This window comes from Saccoglossus kowalevskii, chromosome 8, assembly GCF_978046115.1.
Source record: "Saccoglossus kowalevskii chromosome 8, keSacKowa6.1, whole genome shotgun sequence".
Taxonomy (NCBI): domain Eukaryota; kingdom Metazoa; phylum Hemichordata; class Enteropneusta; family Harrimaniidae; genus Saccoglossus; species Saccoglossus kowalevskii.
Window position 1 is genome coordinate 16744451 of NC_140648.1, and position 26376 is coordinate 16770826.

Below are 26376 nucleotides of genomic sequence, written 5' to 3' on the forward strand. Positions count from 1 at the left end.
CTGTTGTTCAAGGCTTTATTGGTAGTACTGAGGTAGAGGTCCTTTGTGATAGTGGGTGTAGTTCGGTTGTAGTTGGTAGAAAGTTGGCAGAGGATAGTCAATTGCATGGGGAGAGTGGTACCTGTTTGATGATGGATGGTACAAGTCGGAAAGCTCCAGTAGCTAGACTATATATAGATACACCCTTTTGTGTTGGTGAAGTCGAGGCACTGTGTTTGAGGAACCCAGTGTATGATCTTATTATTGGTAATTTTAGTGGAGCTAGGAAGCCCAATGATTATTATTCTGATTGGAAGCTAGGTTTAGCTCATGATGAGATTAGTTCGCCCTCGTGTGGTGAAGATAGTACTCCTTCGAGTGGTGGGACTAATATGCCCTCTGGTGGTGACAGTTGTTGTCAGCATCATTAATGCTATGTTTTTATCATATTACTTCAAACCCTGCAAATAGAAGAGTGCATGGAATCATTGGAAGAAACGGTGTGCATTGTCGCGTGATAACTGTCATGAAGGTGATGAATAGGTCATACATGGAAGGGCAATTTAAATCTACCAGGTGTGCTTATGATTTACATAACAAAGGATGTCTACGATTTACTAACTTGCCTACGTGAGACAGTTGCTAGCAAAACCACATTCTGATTTGCTCATGTGGAAACCCAGGTAGTGTCAATAAATCAGGCCATTTATGCCGATAATTTTGACAGAATCAGGACAGGGTCCATCTTTTCCATTGCGTACCGTGTGTTGCTGCTGAAATATTGTGAGACAAGTGATACAGGCTTCAATCATCATTATGTGAGACTTTTATGAACTGCTTTGCAATCTCCATCCAGAATAACAGCGTTCTTCTGCAAGCAAGACTCCTGCATTTCTTCGTCGTTGTGTTGCAGAAGCAATTGACTGTCATCCATCTCTACATCCTGGAACTGTGAGTTATCACCAATGCACACTACCTTAGGCAATCCCCTATTTTCGTGAATTTATTCATTGTATTTTTCTGTGCTTTGCTTCTTGCAATTATTTTGAGAGGTATTAAAACTAGGAGCTATAACTTGATATTTTGGTGTATGTGTATTTCATTTTCAGTACTACTGTCTTGTCTACCCCATTCTAGCAGTGAAAGAACCTCCTTTTCAGTGTGAGTTCTGGGGGTGCCCGATCAATAGTAATAAGCTGGCCTTACACTGTGACAACAACTGATAATTTAATTTTGAACCACATACCACCTAGACGTATTATAGAATGCCCATGTTATCATTTTATTCCTCAAACCATAGATTGCACGATCATTTTATATTACAATACAATACAATACAATACAATAGAATAAAATGTTTAATCATAGTAATTTTCATTATTATCATATTACCATTTCAGCACATTTTCATGAAGTCGAACTTATTATTCGTTACCTGTGACCAATGTTAAATTATTGTTTCGTTCTAAGACACTCGATACTGGTGACCCATAGTGTATTGTAAGCAAAAAACTGTCATGGCAACTAGTAATAACAACGTATACTATTGTATTATATACCTAACTTCCTGTAATTAAATTATTGTCTAAAATGTCTTTTGTTAAAAGAAGCCTGAATGCCGCCCTCTAAAGACACAATTTGGAAAATTTTACGTGGGTCACAAAACAGCATTGCCAGTATAAAAAAAAATTACTGTTTATGCCAGTCCGTAAAGATTCATGGTTCGTTTTCGAGCTTAAACGAAGTACACTATTGTCAGTTTTGTGTAAAACGTAGCAGAAATGCGTCAAAATAAACTTATTGCAGTTCAGCCCACACAACACGGTTATGAGAAATAAATAAAAAATGTTTGAAGGATACTCAGCGAAAAAGAAAACCAGTTTAGTGTAGACACTTGGATATCCTAATGCACCCATACATAATAACTTTTTGCCGTATTCTTGTATTTAACCCGAACATTGTTAAAGTTCAATATATAGTGAAGGTTCAGCTTTGAATGAATTTGAATTACACCTCTCTTATGAAAAGTAATCACTCGTTCCTTTTTATACACCGAGAACAAATTATATTTATTCGGGTGTGTAAAGCACTATCAAATTTACATGACACGCCCTTAGTCTCATTGACTAAATCTAATCTAAGGGAATAAACGAACTTTTCGTTGCGTTTTTAGTTTGTATTTGCTCGACGTTATAAGCACCAAATGTGCTATTGTGTTATTCGAGGTTTAACTAAACATAACATGTGTTTTCGAAGCCTAGAAAAAAATCAAAATGTTTCAAAGAGTGTTGCACTGAAGCAAAAAAGTCGATAGGGGCAATACGCGTACGTTTGGTCTGTCCATTTCTTCTTGCTGTATTAGTGTAAACTAAAATATATACTCCTGAGCCCTGCCTATGTAATTTGATAACGGGATTAGAAATCGTATTGCTGATTCAAGTATGCTGAAGTATTATTAATTTTACATATACTCACACACTACGAACATAAATTACGAGTCTGCTATCATTTGCAATACAATTTATTCCCGAATCTACCCGAAGCATGAAATATCGAAACCGCACTCCCACTTTGTTTATGTTGAACATCTCCATTGATTATTAAGATTACAATGAAAAACAATAAAACCAGTCGCACACAGCTCTCTTTGAATGAAATATAACATTACACAGTATATAAGAGACTACAATTGTAGCTATATTTATAGTCATACGCGACTGTCGATAAAAGTCAACCATTTAAAAGCCCACAAAAATATCGTATTACCAAGAAAATAATCCATAGTCCATTAGTCGCTTAAACTGTCTATTATTGGATCGGATAATAGATCATTGTGATTTCTCCAAGTCATCCAGCTTTCTTTTATCGTTACAACTATTGATAGAATGATAAATATGAATTACAAAATAGTGTATGAATGATATATTAATACATGTGGACATCAACAACCATGGCGTTATTCACGACTAATATATTGGGATTGTATGTTCCACAGCTGCCCACACTTTAGAGACTAGCCAAGCCAAGCTGGAGTGTTAGGAATTGGAGAACTAACACAATTGTTTCTAAACTATTGACAATGATCAGGTTGGGTGTTCGAATACTCAAGGCGCACAAACAGTTACAACATTGCGGATTCAATTGGAGGTGCAGTGAAAATAAACGTACACATGTCACGTTATTATCATCACACACAATATATGTATTACATTAATGAGCAATTAAAGACACATACTAGTTCATTTCATTAGTCATATTAATTTTTGCATATATTTTGCATATGTAATACGTTTTGTCGTGGCACACGCCGTTACGTATATCTTGCTACTATGCCTCCTGTATCGTTGTAAATTAACATTATTATTGATAGTAAACTGTCACCACCATAATGTTCCGAACACCAAAATATAAATGACGCCAGTTAGGCTGCTGACTCATTTACTATGCGCACTTGACGTTCAGTACGATTAGAACAAGTTATGTCAAACCAATCTCAACAGGAGACGTCAAACTAATAGTGGGGGACTCGGACACGTTTTCATCATATTACAATTATATAATATAATAAACTGACTAAAATATCCCACGAATGTCGGAACGAGTGAATAGTAGTCATTACCACGATCATTACCTGTTTTCACATCTCCATGCGTTTCCAAACTCTTTGTCATCTGCAGTTTTTGTGCCGTTAGGAAAAACCATATCGGTGGACGAAGATCCATCTGCATTGCCAAACATTCCACATATGTTACCGTGAAGTGGTGAATCCTGGTGCAAGTGGGCGTGGAGTGCGTGATGTGAAACTTCTATCCACCACAGATATTCGGTGTGATACAATGTGAATTTGTTGTCTTTGGTGTATGTCATTAACTTCTTATCCTTTGACACGTGTGGGGTGCTCTTATCCACAACCTCGTCATTCCACTACAATAAATTAAATTATGTCAATCGCAAAATGTACGGCAAAGCCGCCACTGAAACTTTGCAGCCGGGGTCGCTGTGGCGCGTTTTACGCTGCGAGCATTTCTACGCGTGTCACGCCGATGCTCACCGAAAACGTGACTTGTAGCATGGATACCGCGCCATACTGCAAATGAATACAGGCATTGTTGATTACTTTACTTGTCAAGCAATAATTATTTGTTTTTGGAAATCATGTGAAGTATGTATCAATTTATTATTTTTGTCGCAAATGAAATCATGCCCAATCACATGCGCGTTTATAGTTGGGTCTTGATGCCTGTTAAAATACACATCAATATACTTTACACGCAAATGCTCGCCGAAATTGTTTTCAGCGAAAGCCACGATACTTGTTTTGTGTTCTCCCCATCTTCGCATCCACTGTTCTAAATAGCATGGTTAAATTTGTTAAAGGAACAGTATGGGGTGCTGGGGGAGAATAGAATACTAATAGTGTCATAACAAGTCTGGTGTTTCTCGCGCTCTCGACGAGATTTCAGGTCTATCATATTCGTAGTGATGAATGTCATTTACCAGAACAGTCTTTGGCGATAACAGTAATTCGTCATTATCCGTTTTCACACGTACACCGATCACGAACCGAGTACCTTTCACGTCTTCTTCTGGCCCACTGTTTATGGCGCATATTTCGAATGTAGGCTTGCCGACTTTACACGCGTCCTTTGACACAACATACCCACATGGGCCCTGGTAAGTAAAAGCTTTTTTATCAAATGTGTAATAATGTGGATCACCTGTCTCAGACGCTGTCTCACAAGGACAAGCTGGAAATAAAATTAAACACAAAATGTAAATATAACATTGCAGCATGATATGTGTTATGTTAGTCCTTCACTGCAAATAAAAACTGAGATTTATCAAACACTGCTAAAAATATTTCGTTTTTTGCTGTCTTTCAAGGTTTCATTCTGAATTTATCAGAAAAAAAGTTGAATAATCTGTTTTATTTAATGTATTGTATTATTCAAATTAGTCTATTTCCACGTGGCCGAATGACCAAGTGAATCTTGTTGCGAGCGAGAATTACGTGACAGGGGAAATTAAGACACTATTTAAGGGGAATAGCAAGTCGCGTACTGCATTGTTTAAATACGGGTATGTGGGGCACGACTTTTTGGTAAAAATCACCTGGTAACAACAGTCCTTAAAAACCCACCACTTAAATTGTTTTTGCAGCAGTAATAAACACGTGATTGTCTCGTATCACACTTTATAACAACACAGCGTAATTGTGACTTTTTGATTCCAAAAAAAGGTCAAAACTGAACCACTCGACCATTGCTTTTAAAAGTAATTTAAGGACCCCCTTGGGTGTATCGTATATCCAGTTTGTAAGGTTGTACTAGTCACCCACGGGCGATGCTCTGTCGCTTTCAACGAAAGCTAGTGTACGTCAAAACACTATTTCGTGGCACCGAATCATACAATTGAGGTAGAATCCTAACTCATATAAAGTTTGTCATAAATCACATAACAGTGTTCATTGGTCTATTATGTAAAAACATGAAACTATTCTCTCATGGCACCATGAAATAGCATTCTTTTGTATGTTACAGTGACGTATTTTGCCAATATTTTTTTAAAAATCGTTATTTTTAGAACAAAACAATAAAAGAAAAAATGCGTTTTTGGACATTTTTTAAAACCCAGTTTTTTACATAATTTTGCACAGCAATAAATTTCCATTATTAACAATATGAATTATTTTCAGCCTATGTCACCTTGTTACAATTTGAGATATGGCATAATAAATCCTATGCTAAAGGCGTTATAATACTGTCAAAATGGTCACTATCCACTAAAATACCACCATAATTTTCTCGAAAATTAAACTGTGACCCCAACATATTTTATACAATATTCAAATTGATTGGAAAATGAATAAATTCTGGGTATTTGCATTCATAAGTAGGCTTCTAACTTAAAGACATATACCTGTTGTCACAGTAGAGTTCACCCATTCTGTCGTATCGCCTTCGAAAATGTCCACTGCAGCTTTGACAGTCTGGCAAGGAGTAAATGGTCCCAATACAATGTAGAACAAGTGCAGAGGGTAGAACACCCCCGTCAGTTCCTGAACTGGATTTCCGTCAGTTTCGAGATAAACTTTGAATGTTGCGGCGCTTGTAAACAAGGATAGTTCATCAAATCCCATGTATACTATATATGTACATTGGATGGCCCAAATGTGTTTAAAACCCACTGTGAATAATCAGAATTATATTAGCTAACATATAAACATGAAACACAACACTCGCCACATTTCTCGTATGAGGATTTGGCAACACATGCCATATGATAAATATTATGTTGATCAGTTAGAGCGCTCATCAGAAACAAGTGCAAAACATTTTGTCAAGATGTCAGCAAAACCACGTGACTAATCACATTTTTTAGTTGATACGAGTAAGTTATCGGAACGTAAAAAGAGCAACATATGCTGCTGAAAATACGAACTTGAAATTAAAAAAATATATATAAAGAAATGTGAAATCGCAGTGACTTATATTTTAGGAAATAAATATAGTATTCTTTATTATTACTTCACCAGAATTAGAATTAAACCTTTAATAAGGAGTATATTTAAAGGATTTATCAATATGATGACTTTTCATATAATTGATAGTTTGATATGGTTTGAAACAATTCGTTCATGCAAATAATTAGTATGAATTTTATTTCCACAAAATGTGGATCCATCCATGATAAGAAATAAATGTCCTATTTTGCGATTATTTTTGCCAGAAATTCAAAATGGCAGTCATACCACGTAACTAATCATGGAGAAGAAAAGGAAGACACAAGGGACCACCGAGAGCTCGTCGAGACTAGTTTTTGCCCCATAAATAGTGTATCGTTATCTCTTGCTATCGCATCCACTATTTCAAATGCAATGAACACAAAAATCATGAAAACAATAGACGCGATGTTGTGAGTGAATGGGTAACTGTTTGAGGGCCAACAGCAAGTCTAATTACTCTCTCGCTCTAGACGAGTTCTCGGCTGTCTCAATCGTGGGGAAATCCCGATGGCCAATTGCACAAAAGGTCTATTATATTCAGATTACAATCATCACTTTGCCTTTCCACCAATTGTCGCTCCTCTTGCGCGTTGAACTGAAATTGAATGAACAAAAAATATTTTCTTGTATTACTATGAAATAAATATACACACAGACATTACAAATATAAAAACTAGGCTGGAGGTCTAGCAAATCTCAAAATAAAAATATATAATTTACTAAAATTAAACGACTTACAGATATCAAAATATGTCATATACAGTAATGTATATACATAAGAGATTGATGAAACTTTCGTTTGTTATATTCCAGTTTGTAATAACGTGTGGGAATTCGTTTTTTCAGATTATGGAGGAATGTTCAGGACGTAATTCACCTCATTATTGTGTTTGGCTGCAGACCCTTGAACGCCATATTTTTTATTAAATTTGTTTATTGTTAAAAAAAGTCGCCTTTAGAGCTCAAACAGTTAACTAGTCACAATAACTAATTTACTACCACAGACTGAACCACAGATATTTAAATACTTTGATTGTGTGACGTCGAAAGCATAGCGTCTTTTTATTTTGACAACCAGTTTCCATATCGTACTCACGAATCACGAAATGCTTAATTTTAAATACACAAGAGACACGAAATACGTTGTATTTTTTGAAGTATTCATACATAACCCGGGGTAACAAAGCAAAATGTTTGTTTCTCGGTGAATTGTGACGGGATAACGGTATACGCGTCCGATTAACAAAACTAAAATCCTGTAAACTCTTTTTTAAATCAAGTAATCGGTCGACTATACAATTGAAGGACAATTTGGTAACTCAAAACTGGCGTAGTGTTCTTAGCTACCCATGATCGTTGAGCCAATGATAAAATGAAATCCTGCGATTCATACACAATCTACAAAGCCTGGACACAACTTTTATCTAGCTTAATATAGGTAATAAATTTCCGATACACAGTAAACTTACTGACAGGATATTGCCAAATAACTAAGGTGTTTTTTGTGTGAAACAGTCTATAATACGTTTGTCACAATATATTTTGATGCCAGTGAGTTCACTGAGGTCATCTTTGTGACAACATGTATTTCTGTTTCAATAATTCATGTACTATAGTAATAGACAAGTTATTATGCAAATACTTATTATCAATAATAATGCTTTAATGTATAGCATGGATTGTACCATTTTCGACGGGGTTTCCAGGTTAAAAGTGTGCTGTGAACTCAAGGCAGCGAAACGCGATCTTGAATTGCACTAAGCTAGTGGCCCTGCCTTTTAAGTGGATGCTTATATAAGTAATATTACGTTGGACAGAGCACACGGACACTTTAGCAGTTGCTCATCCCCACAACCTGAGTAGAATCGTCCATTTTATTGTATTCTACACAGCACAAAGAAAGTTAGAGACACCTGGCAAAATCACGTGATTTGGACTACACTCGACCCCGTGTAAAGCAGTTTAGCTTCTAGCAGTATTTGGTAGTCAACACATCAAACCATTAATCAAAACGTCTAAGAAATGTTATTGCACATCTGCCAGTTTCAACGTCAAACCATTATTCAAGACGTCATAGTACTGGTCAAAACTACCGTATACTGTGTGTGAGTAGAAGTGCTACACTATCGACACATGAACATTGCTTGGTGTCTCTTTGCTATCTCGTGCATACCTACTCAATGTATCATTAACGCATCATCTGGCGATGTGCAATCTCCGTATCGTTTGACGCTCTTACTGGACAAATAGCCAATACAGTCTCCGGGGCAAACGTACCAACTCTCCGAACACTGATACGTCATTCGGCGGCGTAAATACTACAATGCTAATATTCATGAATTGATCTCACACTTAATATATAATATATTTAATTATTTATGTTATTATATTTATTGCTACATATTTGACGATGCATTTATAAGTCCATGTGTTTTGGATATCACAGTTTTATAGAAACCCTCAGTAGTGTAAGTTATGTTTACTTTATTACCTATTATTTAATAATGTAATACCTGCTGTGTGCCTCCCTCTCGCTGGCGTTTGACTGCGATTAGTGTTGTAAAATACGCGAGGCTTTATTTAGACTCGTCGATATATCTGCCGCTACCCGTTTATAAATAGCCTTCAAATGGTTTTCACATCTGTGGCAATATTGATGTAATTATTTTGAATCAATTTATTTGTTTGAATCGTCTCGAAAGCTAAATTTTTGCCACAAGGAAAGACTTATTCGGTTGTTTTGTATTCTTTTCTTCAATACAGAACGACGAATCATTTCTAGTAGAAACATCATCAACGCTTTTCGTAAATTTGGTAAAATATTGGTTAAACATCAAAGCATATGTTACTAGGAATTATGCAGAGTCGTGATTCAGATTAACGGCAAACAATGATTTGTTGCACATAGTACATATTCAGCAAATTAAATCGTGCAAATTTGTTTGTTTTTTCGTCAAGTACTGACGTAACTTGAATCCGCTAGAAAGGGTTGAATTGTCAAGAAAAGTAGTTTCATCATTTTCGAACGATGTTAAATCAGTTTCTTCATCATATCATAGAATCGTTGTTTCAGGGTACGAGGATATATTGGTATGTACAATTATAATAAACAGGTGTATCATACAAAAGTACGTTTTTAAAATATGTTTGAATATGTTAGGCAATAAAACCAGCGTAATGCAGACTAAACTCGTGAAAATTGTATATACCTACAACTAACTAACTAATGAATAATATCTGAAACTTCGTAAAAGATTAGGAATACAAGCCGGGCATTAATTGATGTTAAAAGAAACATAAACATCCGTTACCTGTTCTGTCTTTGCTGGAAGAGACTCAGCGCAATAAACGGCTAATAGTGCAATAGCGAAGAACGCTAACGGAAGCTTCATGATTGTAGAGCGTTGAAACCGAACTCGAGAATGAGAAGTCCTGTAATTTAATTGAACTCCTGTCTAACCACGTATGGCGTTTGTCAATTAGTGGTAGCGTACCAGGAAAGAAAACATTATGCACGTCATCAAACTAAGGGATTAGGCACCTCTATGAATAAAACTAAGGGATTAGGCACCTCTATGAATATTAAATTCGTGGACAAAAAATGACCTATCTGCAACAGGATATCATTAAAGCATTGATTGCTTCACGTACACATTTTCATTTAATTCATAGAGGCAAATGCACCGGACGACTTAGAATGATATTAAATGGCCACACGACTTCAAAGAGGAGTATATAGATTTTATTTCAATTAAATCTGTGATATAGACTCCCCATGTATTCCCAACCAACTCTAGAGATGGACAGATGCAAACAATAATATTAAGTGTGGGTATGCCTGGATCTGGACCCATGGCATTGCACGAGGTGGCGTATTTGCTTGTGTGGAGCAGACGACCAAATGTAAATATCGACTACTCCTACAACTCTATAGGTCAATGTATTGCGACATACAGAATCACACCCACTTGCCATCGTTTCTAAGGGTTAGTTTTCAATCCGCGTGTATTATCTTGGGCCTTGTCCCACGGAAAGGATTGAGGGCGGCCCACCGTCGTAATATATTTCACCCTTAAATGCAATTCGGTTTCAGATCAAAACTTACTATTAAAATTTATGGAAGAAAATGTTGTTCCCCTCTCCCATGTACACTTTTGACGATGCTACCCTGACAGGATAGATATGTCACATTTTACAGCATTTTACCCCTCGGGTCATCATATACAACGCACGCGTTCAATATATGGCAATAGTTCGTGTAGTACAATTAAATAAAACCTGCTGAATTGAAAGGAATTCATGGCGTCAGCGTGGAGTACCTTTGTTTGTGGGTTATATTGATATAATAACAGATGTAACAAATGGTGACACGATTTTAAGCCTTACATCAACCCCTTTTAGCATGTAGCCTATTGTTAGTGTGCTAGTTTTTCGCCCAGTTTCACGAGATTCAATATAGTAACAACAATTGTTCCTGTACCGTATGTTCTATCGCACTCTATATGTTTTGCATTAGTTTGGCTTCAACCTTAATTTTTCTGACGTACGTAACTGATATGTGATGTTTACAATGATAAGACAACGTTATAAGTGAAATAAAATAAATACTATTTAGGTAATGGTAACCATTTAGTTTATTATAAATCAAATAAAGTAACTACAAAACTGTATTAACACCGCCCCACTTCAAGTTGTTTGTGTTGCAATGTACTCACATGCCAATGTCAATTTGAACGTTTAACGGTTTATACTGATATTACTCGTTTATGAGGCGTCTTAAATAGTGCTTTATTCTTCTTCTTCTATGGCTTTTTTCCCAGTTGCTGGGGTCGCCGGTGCGAATAATATCTCCCATCATATTTTACTGCGGGATGCCCTTACTGCCGCAAACCACTGTTATCGGACATGGGCCTAGCCTTGCCTGAAGAGGAAGACTTGCTAACTTCGCATTTGTTAGTGAATTAATCTCGGCCAGTAGAATTGGCCTTCCCATTGAGTCTGTGGCACACTCACCCAGGGTAAGGGTCGACCATTTTGATGATCAGCCACGAAAAGCCATTTGGGTTCGCCTAAACAATATAACAAATATAGAAATATTTTACGAACATAAAATAAATGATTCAATACGTTTTGTTGTCACTATTAAACCAACTTATGTCATAAAAAATGAGCTTGCTATTAATTACATGCGATTAAATTGCCAGATATAAGAATTAATTTGCGTAGCCATCTAAGAGGCGTACTAATCAGTATCACGAGAGTAATCAATGCTTTAACTAGCAATGCAAATATCAGAATTTACCATACAGACAGAAAGCTAACTGTGTCCCATGACCTCAGTGGTGTCACGAAGCCACATGTATTATTACATGTAATTATTAAAAGCAGTGAACTATTTTAACAGGTACTTCAAATAGGATAAGTGATTTTTGTTTAAGAGGAACATGCCTATCAATATCACGTAGTTATAAATATCCAAATTTATCACCGAAGTAACGCGCGTAGAATAAAAGGTGCCCGTTGCACATCATTACATGTAGAATGACAAATGTGTCACGTGACCTCAGACGAGTCGCGAGGTCAAAATTCAAAATGACAGTTTCCAAGTGACGTAAACTCTCAACGGTACAGTGTTGTGATTTCTATCATGAATCTAATAATAGTCCAGAGCAAAATAAAGTCAATACTGAATGTGTAGTGATTGGTCAGCATATATATCATATTAAGGTATCATAATTTTGAAGTATGTCTAATATAACATCAAGGATGAATCTCATAAAAGATCCGTGTACTACGAACTATTCAACAGAATTATATTTTAGTTCCTGCCAGTTTGTTCATTCGCCTCGTGGTCTGTCTGTCTGCCAGGGATGATATTTTAAAACCTTCTTGACCGAATCAGTTCATTCTTTGCATGTGTTTAGTATTTCATGTACTTTCAGTAGTTTAGCATTTACTTTAATGTCACACGCAACGTAATATTACCGTAATTGGTATAGTACAGGTGTGATGGTTCAAATACCAAAATGGCAACAGTAACAAAAAGACTTCCCTGGCGGCGATGATAAAATACGAACACGGAGCCAACAGATGAGGTTTCAACTGGTACTGGTATTATTATACTCTGCAAACATCAAGTACAATAATGCGGTAAAACTCCACTACTCCAATAACTAGATACTTAAACTCCAAGACAATTCAACGAGATCTCCGATCTGATCTCAGTGCTGAACAACTCCCCTATATATACCCACACTGTCTATAAATAGACCATTACATCAGCATACATAATGAGTCTGGAACATACTACAAATTTCTAGAATGTTCCATTACCTTCTATTGCCTTCTACGGTGTCCTATTACCTATTCAATCAACATCTAAAAATTCCACCCAGACACAGTACGATTCTAGAACATTCTCAGTCACACGGAAGTGGTAAACAAGTCGTATGTGACATTTAAAGATGGCCGACTGGTAACCGTATTAAGAAATTATTAAGAATTTGTTATCTTGGACTTGGCGTTGTCATTTTTTTTACATTATACCTATTAGAATACAAGTCTATGATGGTTTGTTTTGTGATCGGGTCAACCGGCAGCCATTTTTTTAAATGTGGTATCTTGGACATGTCTGTGAGGATTTGTTTTGCGATCAGACTCAAGATAGCCGACTGGAAGCCATATTGTTTTTAAAAATATCGACGACATGTTTTTTTCTTCAAATTATAATGTATATATATCCATGAAAGTTAGTTTCACAAATCTTGGTTACACAAGTGAAGGAAAAATGGCTACAATATATATATAACACTTCAATATATGTTGACAAAAGTCTTCAATTAAAAAGTACATAGCTTCAATATTCACTTTATTTTATCTTGGACGGCACTCGGCACGGTCATTTTTAAATCTGGCTTTGTGACTCTACTGAGGTCACAGGACACAGTTAGCTTTCTGTCTGTATGATAAATTCTGATATTTGCATTGCTAGTTAAAGCATTAATTACTCGCGTGATACTGATAAGTACGCCTCTTAGATGGCTACGCACTCTATAAAATCAATTCTTATATATTGGCAATTTGAAAATAGTCCACTGCTTCAATCGCATGTTATTAATAGCAAGTTCAATTTTTATGACTTAAGTTGGTTTAATAGTGACAACAAAATGTATTGAATCATTTATTTTATGTTCGTAAAATGTCTCTATATTTGTTATATTGTTTTCAGGCGAACCTAGATGTCTATTGTTGGCGTATAAGAAATATAACGGCAAATTGAACCAAAAATCCCAGCTCTGTGGCAACGCCCTTCACATGAATAGTTGACATCGTACGCCAATTCTCTCTAGGACACAACATTTTAGGCAACATGATAGCAATTATGTCAGCCAATGCACAGCTATCCTATTATATACAAAAACATCTTATACGCATGCCACGACACATTGGCACCCATTTTAGACGGCACTCAAGAATTAATGGAAGTATAAAGCACTATTAAAAACCGGTCACTGGTAACATTGTGATGGGTAAATTTGATGTCTTTAAACCCTTCACTCAGCTGCAGGTACCCGGGAATTGGATATTCTCCATGTTGGACTAACAGAACACACGGAAGCTCAATTCGTGTCACCTTCGATTCTCCGACTGCCTCGTGGCCCGTTCGCCAAGACAGCTTCAAATCACTTTATTAAATTGTCAACCATTAGCCAATTGCAAGAGAATATATAAGACTATAAGACGTTGCCTCCAATCATATAGCCAATCACACGAAGTTTTCAACACGTCATAACACAATTGATTAATTGTTACTATGTTAGAAAAACTACAACCGTACTGTCAACTTCAGCTTACATTTGTGAGCGCCCACGATACTGTAATAACATTCCACAGTTGACATCCATATGCATCATTCGTTCCAGATCATGGCCAAATACTCCCCAACATGATGCATAAGTTTGGAAATAACAAGTTCATACGAAAGTATTGACAGATCTCAGCCATCCCTGCCATCTGGCATTAATCAACCAGTCATTATCAGTGAATGTCATGGCAACTACCAACAAGCAGAAATATAAATCATGACACAACCCCCTTCCCAAATTCTACTTATGCTCTCCGGGCATAATATTCCCATATCAATGATATCATCACATTTATACTCCACTCGTTAAATATATATCAACACTCATCATGCAAATAAAATACACACTAATATAACAAAAAGTATAGTTTCAAAAGAGTAAAAACACTGATTAAATACAATGATTATAATTCTGAATACAATGGTTATAATTCTAAATACAATGGTTATAATTCTAAATACTCTACTCTGTCAAGGAAAGGTCGCTAGTACTTCACTTGATACCCAAATATTCAGTATTTGGTTCCCTACCTAATGCATATTAGTAATATCGTTCCTTTGAATTTCGGTATAAACCTCAGACAATCCCACAAACAATCTGTAATAATTCCCTACACTTTCTACGGCTGTGCACACGCTATCTTTCCATTTCGAAACTCCAATGGCCTTGGGCGTAGGAAAAACACATTCTTGTTTATGTAGTTTGTATTTCAAAACATCCCATTCAATATTTAACACAGACGTGTATATGCCCCGCTCGATGATAAAATTTCCAATTACGGGTCGCTTTGCAAAGGCCAATTGACTCAGATACACGTACAAGGTCATGAGATTTATTAAGACATATAGCTTGTCATTTGATATTTCTAAAATCAATTTCGTACGGAGCAACTTAGGCGCGCGGTATATTATAGAGCAGTTACGATAACAGTTATACAACCGAACAATCACCAAGGTCAATAAAAATCCTGAACACAATAAAATTAGAATTATGGTTTCATTTCGAAGTTGGATCACAGAGTTTTTCAAATCTTGCAAGGGATGATCAGTGATTAACTCATCTACCGGCAAATATAACGTTTTAGCCCGGGCTCTAGGAATAGTTGCAATCAATATACTCAGAGTTCTTACCTTACAAATTGTATAGACTGACAAAATCAGCAACCCTGTACACATAATAGCCAGAACGGTTTTAAGGTAGAGATGCAGGTTCTAGGGTACTTGGGAGTGAAATTTTTTTTTTGCTTTTTATTATCCAAAAAGTCTTGGCTATATACTGTTGAAATTTTGTAGAATTGTGAATCGTGGAACATACTCAAAAAACAATTTTAAAATATAGGTAACAGGTGCAAAATTATCTCTTTTGAATGCTTAGCAAGATTTAGCAAGGCTGTACATAAATTAAAAAAAAACATGGTGAAAAAAAGAAAAGACGGGATCTCCATATTATGCACTGTATTTAACTTTTTACAAAATGATAATACATTTAAATTTGAAACTGTAACAGCCATTTTAATTATGAGCATTAACAAACTTCTTACTGAGTGAATTGGTATGCAAATTAGCAATTATCTCAGCTTCTTTTTAGTGCACATTCAAGAACTTTAAAAAAAATACCTCCTAGACGCTTTGATCTTTTGTTTTGAAATTTTCACAAATGATAGACAATGTGTTTATCTTCAAAACGCCGTCGGGGCATTGTTTTTAGTTGAATAGTGTTACAGAAATCGTACAGACAACTAGCATGGGTGTTAATTTATGCATAAACTTGAAGTAGTGAAATTTGAGCTGCTGCCCTACAAAATTGACAACTGGTAGACATTTTTCAAGACGGCACTTTCTTCATAGTAAACAGATGTACCCATAAACCAATTTTGACAGGAAACAGAAGCATGGTTTAGAAGCTAATTTTTTTTTAAATCACTTTTGACCAAAAAAGCACATTTTTGTGCATATTTCAAACTACAGTGTCCATAAAAATAAAATACCAACAAAGCTTTAAAATTCATACAATAAGCTTTCCGAAAATATATAGTTTTGTGGACAAGGGAGGTCATCTTGGTTTCCTAATTAACTAATTGAAATACCTGTCAGGCAAACTGCATCTCTACCTTAATTATTGTTATAGATCTGACCTCCCAAAACGGCAAGACGGGAGTTAAATAATTTGTTCGCAATGGAATAATAAATCTGTTTGTTTTTCTTCAGTAAATCCGCCGTCCTGTTTAAATCAACTACCAAACGTGTGTCAAAACGTACGATCTCATATTATCGTTATATTAGGGAGTTGCACTCTCCACGGATTCTTATACATTGATTTTCCTGTAATTTCTATCAAATCTTCTGGGCCATAAAAGGGTATTAAGAAAGGCAAATTTACCGGATGCAGAAACATTGGGGCCTCGTCTTCAGTGCAACTAGTCAAAAACGGTGGTATATAAAAATTATCTCAATGTATAGCGCATCCACATGGCAATTAAATTATACACATTCAGTGGGCTCTGGACTCCCATCCCCGCAATCTTTTACAGACAGACCACTACAAGTCGAAAATTTATCTGCACTCATTTCAATATAGGATGTTTCATCTTCATTAATCCCGAAATACTCCAAAACTGACGTAACTTTCGTGCACTGTATTATTTGCTGTTATATTATCAAAACGTTGAGGTTTATCCCCCAAATCATAAGGGATGGGCATAGGCATGACTATTACCTTATACACCTTGAATATGTCGTTTTTTTATTGTTATGGGGATTTTAACCTTTATGTACACATTTTTGTCTGTACGCCGAAATGTCACTCTCGCATTATGGTAATAATAATTCAAATTTGTATATGCTATATTAAAACTAGGATATTTCCTTTGTACTCCCTTCCTCGCCGCTCTCAAAATATTTCCTAACACCTTTGGTTTGACCAACTGCAAGGGCAATCTTTCTTGTAATAACACATCAATCAAACCCACCCTACGATGTGTCTCCCTTTCAAGTAACTGTAACGTTCGCAACCGCTGGACAGCATATCAAAACATGAGTGGACCGCCGTTCATAATTCATTTCTTTTTCTAACGCTTCCTGATTGAGTCCCATATTATTTAACTGCTCTCTCCATTGCGATATATTATATACGATTGAATAAATCGCTTCGTGGTTTTCCTTAACCCCATTTAAAGCATTCTCTATCCTTTTATTCCTAGCTCCACTAATATTACAAATAATAAGATCATACACTGGGGTCCTCAAATACAGTGCCTCTACCTCACCAACACAAAAAGGTGTATCTATATATAGTCTAGCTACTGGGGCTTTCCGACTTGTACCATTCATCATCACACAGGTACCACTCTCGCCATGCAATTGACTATTCTCTGCCAACTTTCTACCAACTACAACCGAACTACACCCACTATCATGAAGGACCTCTACCTCAGTACTACCAATTAAGTTTTGAACAGGCAGCTCATGGCCACATTTCAACTCAACTCTATCCCGTCCCAGTAAACTTGGATGCCTACTTGCATCTGTGACATCATGAACTACGCAAGTAGCACTGACTTCTTCTTCCATTCCAATCACATGCCAACATAGCAGCTGACTTAACCTGAGGCATGGAACTTTTATAACGCTTAGTACAACTGACAGCAGAGTGATTTGGATCACCACAATTATAACAGCCTGATTTAGACTGGCCAAATCGACCTGGCCCTTTACTTTTCTGACCAGTGCTTCAGAACTGATCTTTCTGACTACAACTTTGAAACAATGCACACTGTTTCTTCCCATGATTGCATGCACACTTCTATTTGCAGGGTTTGAGGTAATATGACAAAAACATAGTATAAAGAATGCTGATAGTTTTATTTCTGGGAATCATTTAAAATAGGATGTGAATATATATAAATTATTTTGAACATGGACTACAAATAATTACAATTATTGCGAAAACTCGCAGAATACTGGCATCACTTTCACGTTGTCGTTTTTTTTTTGTCACAGCTGCCTCATTATGGTAAAGTCAATTGAAAATAACACTAAGAAAACCTGAAGGTCAATCAAAAGTCAAAGATCAATATTTGAGTTCATTGCATAAATATTTCCCGAGTTGATGAATTTTTATTACGGTCAAAATATTATTTTAGCTTCTTCACATTCCGCCTCATCAAATATGAATACACTCATGAACATTAAATATGTGATTTTGCAAACGGTTAAAAAACAATAAAACTACAAATATCAAAATGAAGATATGTTTAATGATCAGATATCTGGAGACTCAAATTAGAGAGATATCAATTTGTTAGGCACTTTAAAATATTACACACATATAGTGTATATTATATCAGTATTAACCGCAGGGTATAACAGGACAGCGTAATCAACAATGTGCATGTAGAAGTTGTCTTAACGTCCTACATCTTTAAGTCTGTATGACTTACAGTGCCCATCATGTCATTATATTGGAACAGATATTATGTAGACGCAGCTACATACAAAATATTGCAAATTTTAGACTAGTGCTTCACTGTATGTCTATAATTGATGTCTTAGTTTGAACTGTACTGGTTCTGGCAATGGTGACTTATGTCTAGCTTTACTCTTCCTTGAAAGGATTGTTTGAATATGGCCAATTATTCAGGAAGGTAAAGAAATACACATGAAGTTAATAAGGTAAATCATTCAGAGGTCATTGACCTTTTTGTGTTGGTGCGCCATGCTTTGTGTGGGCTACATCGATATATTTGGAAAGTTTCCGGCTGACCTTTCTTGTTTGAAAAAACACTCACCACAATCCAATATTTGTGGATAATATTTGCACATTCTGTAGCAGGTTTTCTAAAGAAGTCAAATGTCTTTTTAAATATATATATATATATATCTGTTTAATTCGTTTAAAAGATTCCTCTCATTAGTAAATAGCGCCCTCACTCCACAATATTTAGAATGAGTGGTTGGACAAAAGTTTGATGAGTCAGGTGCATCTATTGGCTAAGCTTGTTGTACATAGATGTAAATGAGTATAGGAACCATTAATGCTGTAGGGTGTACTGGGAGGGGTGGAGGATTTCATGTTTGTAATGACTGGTTGTAATGTGGTATCTCGTTGTTTTCAAGATGCAGCCTGATATTTGTTGCTTTCTTGGTTGTTCAATTGTGGCTAAAATTTGTGTGGTGGGTGGAAGATGTGTTTATTGTTTGTTGAGTCATTGTTTAGACACCCTGCAGCTTGAAATGGTATGGTCCAAATCCAAATTCGATATGGTGTTGTTGAATATCTGTGCGATATGGCAGTGTCATCTAAAAACCACGCATCAAAATGATTTCTGTTTATTTATTTACTGTTGTAGATCCTGAGAACTAGCCATTGAATATGATGTCGGGAATAAATGGTTTTCTAAACAAGCTTTATTAATTATTGCTGGCAATATTCCAGTATGAATTGGGAGCAAACTGTGACACCAAATCTAGTCGTTGTATTGTTATGCTTCTAAAATATTTTTTTTTAAATAAAATAAATTAAAAAGAAATATTATGTGTATTTTTGTATGTGGAAACATGGCTTGCCCACTAAAAATATAAAGAAGTGTGGTCTGCAGTTCTTTTTTTTTTTTTTTATTTGTGAAAAAAACTGGAGTGTAAACAATAAAACACTCACAGTGCAAGGCTAGTTCACCAACATGTCTATTCTCTTGCTTGAGTGTGAAAGTACATGGTTTAGTGACTACTTCTTATATTTTTAAATTTTAGATTTTTTTTTTATTTGGGAAGGTTCTTCTATAAAAATAGAACAGATATATATATATATATATATATATATATATATAAGTCACATTCCTCAAATATCCCATATCTCGTGCTGTAGAATACTTCCTTTTGAGAAAAATTTTGACTCTGCAAAGCCCTTCCAGGTGTCCATATACTCGAATGGGTAGATACTCTCCACAACATATCAGCTTCCGTCTTACTCTCTGGGGTGTTTATAGGAAGCAAATGACTCCAGCTTTATGATACATTCATTGTAGGCTACACCGTGGTATTTTCCAATGACATGACAATAGTCTCAAGTCTCCATATTAAGTAGTTTCATGCACACATGACATATGGTGGTTGTGTTCGAAATATTCTTTGGTCACCCTCATGGCATTTGGATTGGTAATTACTGTCATGTCACCAAAAATGGCTGTTCATGGTGGGCTAGGAAGGTACCCCATTGACTGTTTTATCCAGAAACAACGACCTAAGTACTTCAAACGGGTAACAAACTCTAATAATACATTATTAAGAGCCTACTTAGTAAATAAGAATGTAAAAAGTGAATGGTTTACAAGTGTAGAAACCCCCATGCAAGATATTGATGTTGTTACCACTGTAAACTCAAGTGAAACAATAAATAAGAAAAATTTAGATATTATTCATAATTAAATAAACAAATCATTTGAGAACCAATGAATTTTAGACATGAATAATGATAATAGAAAATAAACCTTGGCTAAAAAATAAACTAAGAACATACAGACTTTTTGAACAAGATTTAAAAATTGAAAATTACTTTATTAATGTGCAGAACCATAGTCTTAGAAGGTTAATTGCAAAATTCAGGACAAGCAACCATGACCTTAAAATTGAGAAAGGCAGACATGACAATGTGCCGCTGGATAAAAGAACATGTGATATGTGCAGCCAAAATATAATTGAGGACGAGCAACATTTTGTAATGAAATGTCCAGCTCACAGTAATCATAGGGACAAATTATTCCTGACTGCAAAAAAATAATGTTGTGCATACATAAATTAATGCATTCATACATTGATAAAGAAAACAGTCACAATAAATCCATATTGATTATGGGAAACCATACTTTAGCACCAGCCTTAGCTGTCTTTTTGAAAAAAAACAGCTATGAAACAAAACAGCAACAAGTATCAGTGTATTAGGTTACAATTAGTGATCATTCTATATTCTGTATTCACCCTTGGTTACAAATTGTCTTTATTGTTTATTCATATTTGTTTTTGATTTGTTTTATATTTTTAGAATAGGTTCTAAGACTCCCAGGTCCCACCTCTCAGGAGCCCGGGTAGGCTTTAGTGTCACATATTATTTTTGTCCATCTTCGATCGTCACGTAAACCATATTATGGAATGTAAGGTCAATTATTATTATTGATTTATATAAGTAATAGCTGTTTTGTAGTCACACCACGATGTTCATTAATGTATGTATGTAATTAGCATACACACGTCGTTGTTCTGAGGTCCCGAAAAATCTACGATTTTCACCTTTCAGAAAGCTAAGTAGTTATTTTTGTTGGTTTTATTGGTTTTGTGAATACTTTGTGCACCAAGTCGCTACCTTTATTTTCTAATTCAGCATAAATCTGCTGTATTTTTTGGTTGTTTTCCTTTTTGTGTTCTGGGGACTTGCCGGTGAGCCTGCCAAGATGGCCGCTTCCACGGCAAGCCCACGTGTCAGTGAATTCGCGGGGTTGACCCGCAAACATGGTGTGAAGTGCGAGTCTGTTGATGGAGTCTCAATTGAAACTTATGTGAAGGCGATTTCGGGCATTGTTGAGCCTAAAAATGTTCTGGCTGCTTCTAGTGCAAACCGCAGCGTTTTAGTTTTTCTTAATTCAGTTTCATGCGTTGACCAGGTGTGTGCTACAGGTATTAGTCACAGTCAGCTGGCGCACACGTGATAATAAAATAAATACAATATTTACTGTATGGGGGCCGCCATCTTGAATGACGCATAAAACTAAATAAGAGACAAGTTGTGAAACGCGTTTTTCAGATTCCTACAAATCAGGACAAAAATACCAATCTTTCACAAAAATACGGTCCGTTGGTGTTATATTAAGCCAACCGATAACAAAATTCGGCCGAATTCGTCGTTTTTGTGTGGAAAAATCCCTTGCATACGAACACCTAATTACGCTAAGAACCTAGAACACTAAGCCGGGGTATTTGAAACCGAAATTGTCATCTAAGCGTTAGGCCGTCGCTGATTGGCTGCTGTGCTGGAATGCCAATTTTTAGTTTTAGGACAAGCAACCATGACCTTAAAATTGAGAAAGGCAGACATGACAATGTGCCGCTGGATAAAAGAACATGTGATATGTGCAGCCAAAATATAATTGAGGACGAGCAACATTTTGTAATGAAATGTCCAGCTCACAGTAATCATAGGGACAAATTATTCCTGACTGCAAAAAAATAATGTTGTGCATACATAAATTAATGCATTCATACATTGATAAAGAAAACAGTCACAATAAATCCATATTGATTATGGGAAACCATACTTTAGCACCAGCCTTAGCTGTCTTTTTGAAAAAAACAGCTATGAAACAAAACAGCAACAAGTATCAGTGTATTAGGTTACAATTAGTGATCATTCTATATTCTGTATTCACCCTTGGTTACAAATTGTCTTTATTGTTTATTCATATTTGTTTTTGATTTGTTTTATATTTTTAGAATAGGTTCTAAGACTCCCAGGTCCCACCTCTCAGGAGCCCGGGTAGGCTTTAGTGTCACATATTATTTTTGTCCATCTTCGATCGTCACGTAAACCATATTATGGAATGTAAGGTCAATTATTATTATTGATTTATATAAGTAATAGCTGTTTTGTAGTCACACCACGATGTTCATTAATGTATGTATGTAATTAGCATACACACGTCGTTGTTCTGAGGTCCCGAAAAATCTACGATTTTCACCTTTCAGAAAGCTAAGTAGTTATTTTTGTTGGTTTTATTGGTTTTGTGAATACTTTGTGCACCAAGTCGCTACCTTTATTTTCTAATTCAGCATAAATCTGCTGTATTTTTTGGTTGTTTTCCTTTTTGTGTTCTGGGGACTTGCCGGTGAGCCTGCCAAGATGGCCGCTTCCACGGCAAGCCCACGTGTCAGTGAATTCGCGGGGTTGACCCGCAAACATGGTGTGAAGTGCGAGTCTGTTGATGGAGTCTCAATTGAAACTTATGTGAAGGCGATTTCGGGCATTGTTGAGCCTAAAAATGTTCTGGCTGCTTCTAGTGCAAACCGCAGCGTTTTAGTTTTTCTTAATTCAGTTTCATGCGTTGACCAGGTGTGTGCTACAGGTATTAGTCACAGTCAGCTGGCGCACACGTGATAATAAAATAAATACAATATTTACTGTATGGGGGCCGCCATCTTGAATGACGCATAAAACTAAATAAGAGACAAGTTGTGAAACGCGTTTTTCAGATTCCTACAAATCAGGACAAAAATACCAATCTTTCACAAAAATACGGTCCGTTGGTGTTATATTAAGCCAACCGATAACAAAATTCGGCCGAATTCGTCGTTTTTGTGTGGAAAAATCCCTTGCATACGAACACCTAATTACGCTAAGAACCTAGAACACTAAGCCGGGGTATTTGAAACCGAAATTGTCATCTAAGCGTTAGGCCGTCGCTGATTGGCTGCTGTGCTGGAATGCCAATTTTTAGTTTTAGGACAAGCAACCATGACCTTAAAATTGAGAAAGGCAGACATGACAATGTGCCGCTGGATAAAAGAACATGTGATATGTGCAGCCAAAATATAATTGAGGACGAGCAACATTTTGTAATGAAATGTCCAGCTCACAGTAATCATAGGGACAAATTATTCCTGACTGCAAAAAAATAATGTTGTGCATACATAAATTAATGCATTCATACATTGATAAAGAAAACAGTCACAATAAATCCATATTGATTATGGGAAACCATACTTTAGCACCAGCCTTAGCTGTCTTTTTGAAAAAAACAGCTATGAAACAAAACAGCAACAAGTATCAGTGTATTAGGTTACAATTAGTGATCATTCTATATTCTGTATTCACCCTTGGTTACAAATTGTCTTTATTGTTTATTCATATTTGTTTTTGATTTGTTTTATATTTTTAGAATAGGTTCTAAGACTCCCAGGTCCCACCTCTCAGGAGCCCGGGTAGGCTTTAGTGTCACATATTATTTTTGTCCATCTTCGATCGTCACGTAAACCATATTATGGAATGTAAGGTCAATTATTATTATTGATTTATATAAGTAATAGCTGTTTTGTAGTCACACCACGATGTTCATTAATGTATGTATGTAATTAGCATACACACGTCGTTGTTCTGAGGTCCCGAAAAATCTACGATTTTCACCTTTCAGAAAGCTAAGTAGTTATTTTTGTAGGTTTTATTGGTTTTGTGAATACTTTGTGCACCAAGTCGCTACCTTTATTTTCTAATTCAGCATAAATCTGCTGTATTTTTTGGTTGTTTTCCTTTTTGTGTTCTGGGGACTTGCCGGTGAGCCTGCCAAGATGGCCGCTTCCACGGCAAGCCCACGTGTCAGTGAATTCGCGGGGTTGACCCGCAAACATGGTGTGAAGTGCGAGTCTGTTGATGGAGTCTCAATTGAAACTTATGTGAAGGCGATTTCGGGCATTGTTGAGCCTAAAAATGTTCTGGCTGCTTCTAGCGCAAACCGCAGCGTTTTAGTTTTTCTTAATTCAGTTTCATGCGTTGACCAGGTGTGTGCTACAGGTATTAGTCACAGTCAGCTGGCGCACACGTGATAATAAAATAAATACAATATTTACTGTATGGGGGCCGCCATCTTGAATGACGCATAAAACTAAATAAGAGACAAGTTGTGAAACGCGTTTTTCAGATTCCTACAAATCAGGACAAAAATACCAATCTTTCACAAAAATACGGTCCGTTGGTGTTATATTAAGCCAACCGATAACAAAATTCGGCCGAATTCGTCGTTTTTGTGTGGAAAAATCCCTTGCATACGAACACCTAATTACGCTAAGAACCTAGAACACTAAGCCGGGGTATTTGAAACCGAAATTGTCATCTAAGCGTTAGGCCGTCGCTGATTGGCTGCTGTGCTGGAATGCCAATTTTTAGTTTTAGGACAAGCAACCATGACCTTAAAATTGAGAAAGGCAGACATGACAATGTGCCGCTGGATAAAAGAACATGTGATATGTGCAGCCAAAATATAATTGAGGACGAGCAACATTTTGTAATGAAATGTCCAGCTCACAGTAATCATAGGGACAAATTATTCCTGACTGCAAAAAAATAATGTTGTGCATACATAAATTAATGCATTCATACATTGATAAAGAAAACAGTCACAATAAATCCATATTGATTATGGGAAACCATACTTTAGCACCAGCCTTAGCTGTCTTTTTGAAAAAAACAGCTATGAAACAAAACAGCAACAAGTATCAGTGTATTAGGTTACAATTAGTGATCATTCTATATTCTGTATTCACCCTTGGTTACAAATTGTCTTTATTGTTTATTCATATTTGTTTTTGATTTGTTTTATATTTTTAGAATAGGTTCTAAGACTCCCAGGTCCCACCTCTCAGGAGCCCGGGTAGGCTTTAGTGTCACATATTATTTTTGTCCATCTTCGATCGTCACGTAAACCATATTATGGAATGTAAGGTCAATTATTATTATTGATTTATATAAGTAATAGCTGTTTTGTAGTCACACCACGATGTTCATTAATGTATGTATGTAATTAGCATACACACGTCGTTGTTCTGAGGTCCCGAAAAATCTACGATTTTCACCTTTCAGAAAGCTAAGTAGTTATTTTTGTTGGTTTTATTGGTTTTGTGAATACTTTGTGCACCAAGTCGCTACCTTTATTTTCTAATTCAGCATAAATCTGCTGTATTTTTTGGTTGTTTTCCTTTTTGTGTTCTGGGGACTTGCCGGTGAGCCTGCCAAGATGGCCGCTTCCACGGCAAGCCCACGTGTCAGTGAATTCGCGGGGTTGACCCGCAAACATGGTGTGAAGTGCGAGTCTGTTGATGGAGTCTCAATTGAAACTTATGTGAAGGCGATTTCGGGCATTGTTGAGCCTAAAAATGTTCTGGCTGCTTCTAGTGCAAACCGCAGCGTTTTAGTTTTTCTTAATTCAGTTTCATGCGTTGACCAGGTGTGTGCTACAGGTATTAGTCACAGTCAGCTGGCGCACACGTGATAATA

The 26376-nt window shown here is 36.2% G+C and overlaps 1 protein-coding gene across 1 annotated transcript; it reads right to left on the minus strand.

The window, feature by feature from the left end:
* Positions 1 to 2484: 2484 nt before the first annotated feature.
* LOC102802109 (mucin-2-like) lies at positions 2485 to 9968 on the minus strand. The gene is made up of 6 exons (XM_006818863.3): positions 9796 to 9968; positions 7031 to 7079; positions 5899 to 6165; positions 4477 to 4727; positions 3611 to 3903; positions 2485 to 2853 (listed from the first exon to the last, which is right to left on the minus strand). Exons 1-6 carry the CDS (start codon positions 9874 to 9876, stop codon positions 2808 to 2810), a joined length of 987 nt encoding a protein of 328 aa, XP_006818926.3. The 5' UTR covers positions 9877 to 9968; the 3' UTR covers positions 2485 to 2807.
* Positions 9969 to 26376: the final 16408 nt, after the last annotated feature.

Coding starts and splice junctions, on each gene's coding strand:
- LOC102802109 (XM_006818863.3), bottom strand. CDS start 9,876: ATGAAGCTTCCGTTAGCGTTCTTCGCTATTGCACTATTAGCCGTTTAT. Junction 4,728..5,898: donor GAACTCTACTGTGACAACAG/GTATATGTCTTT, acceptor TTTTATTTCCAG/CTTGTCCTTGTGAGACAGCG. Junction 3,904..4,476: donor TATCGCCAAAGACTGTTCTG/GTAAATGACATT, acceptor AATTTATTGTAG/TGGAATGACGAGGTTGTGGA.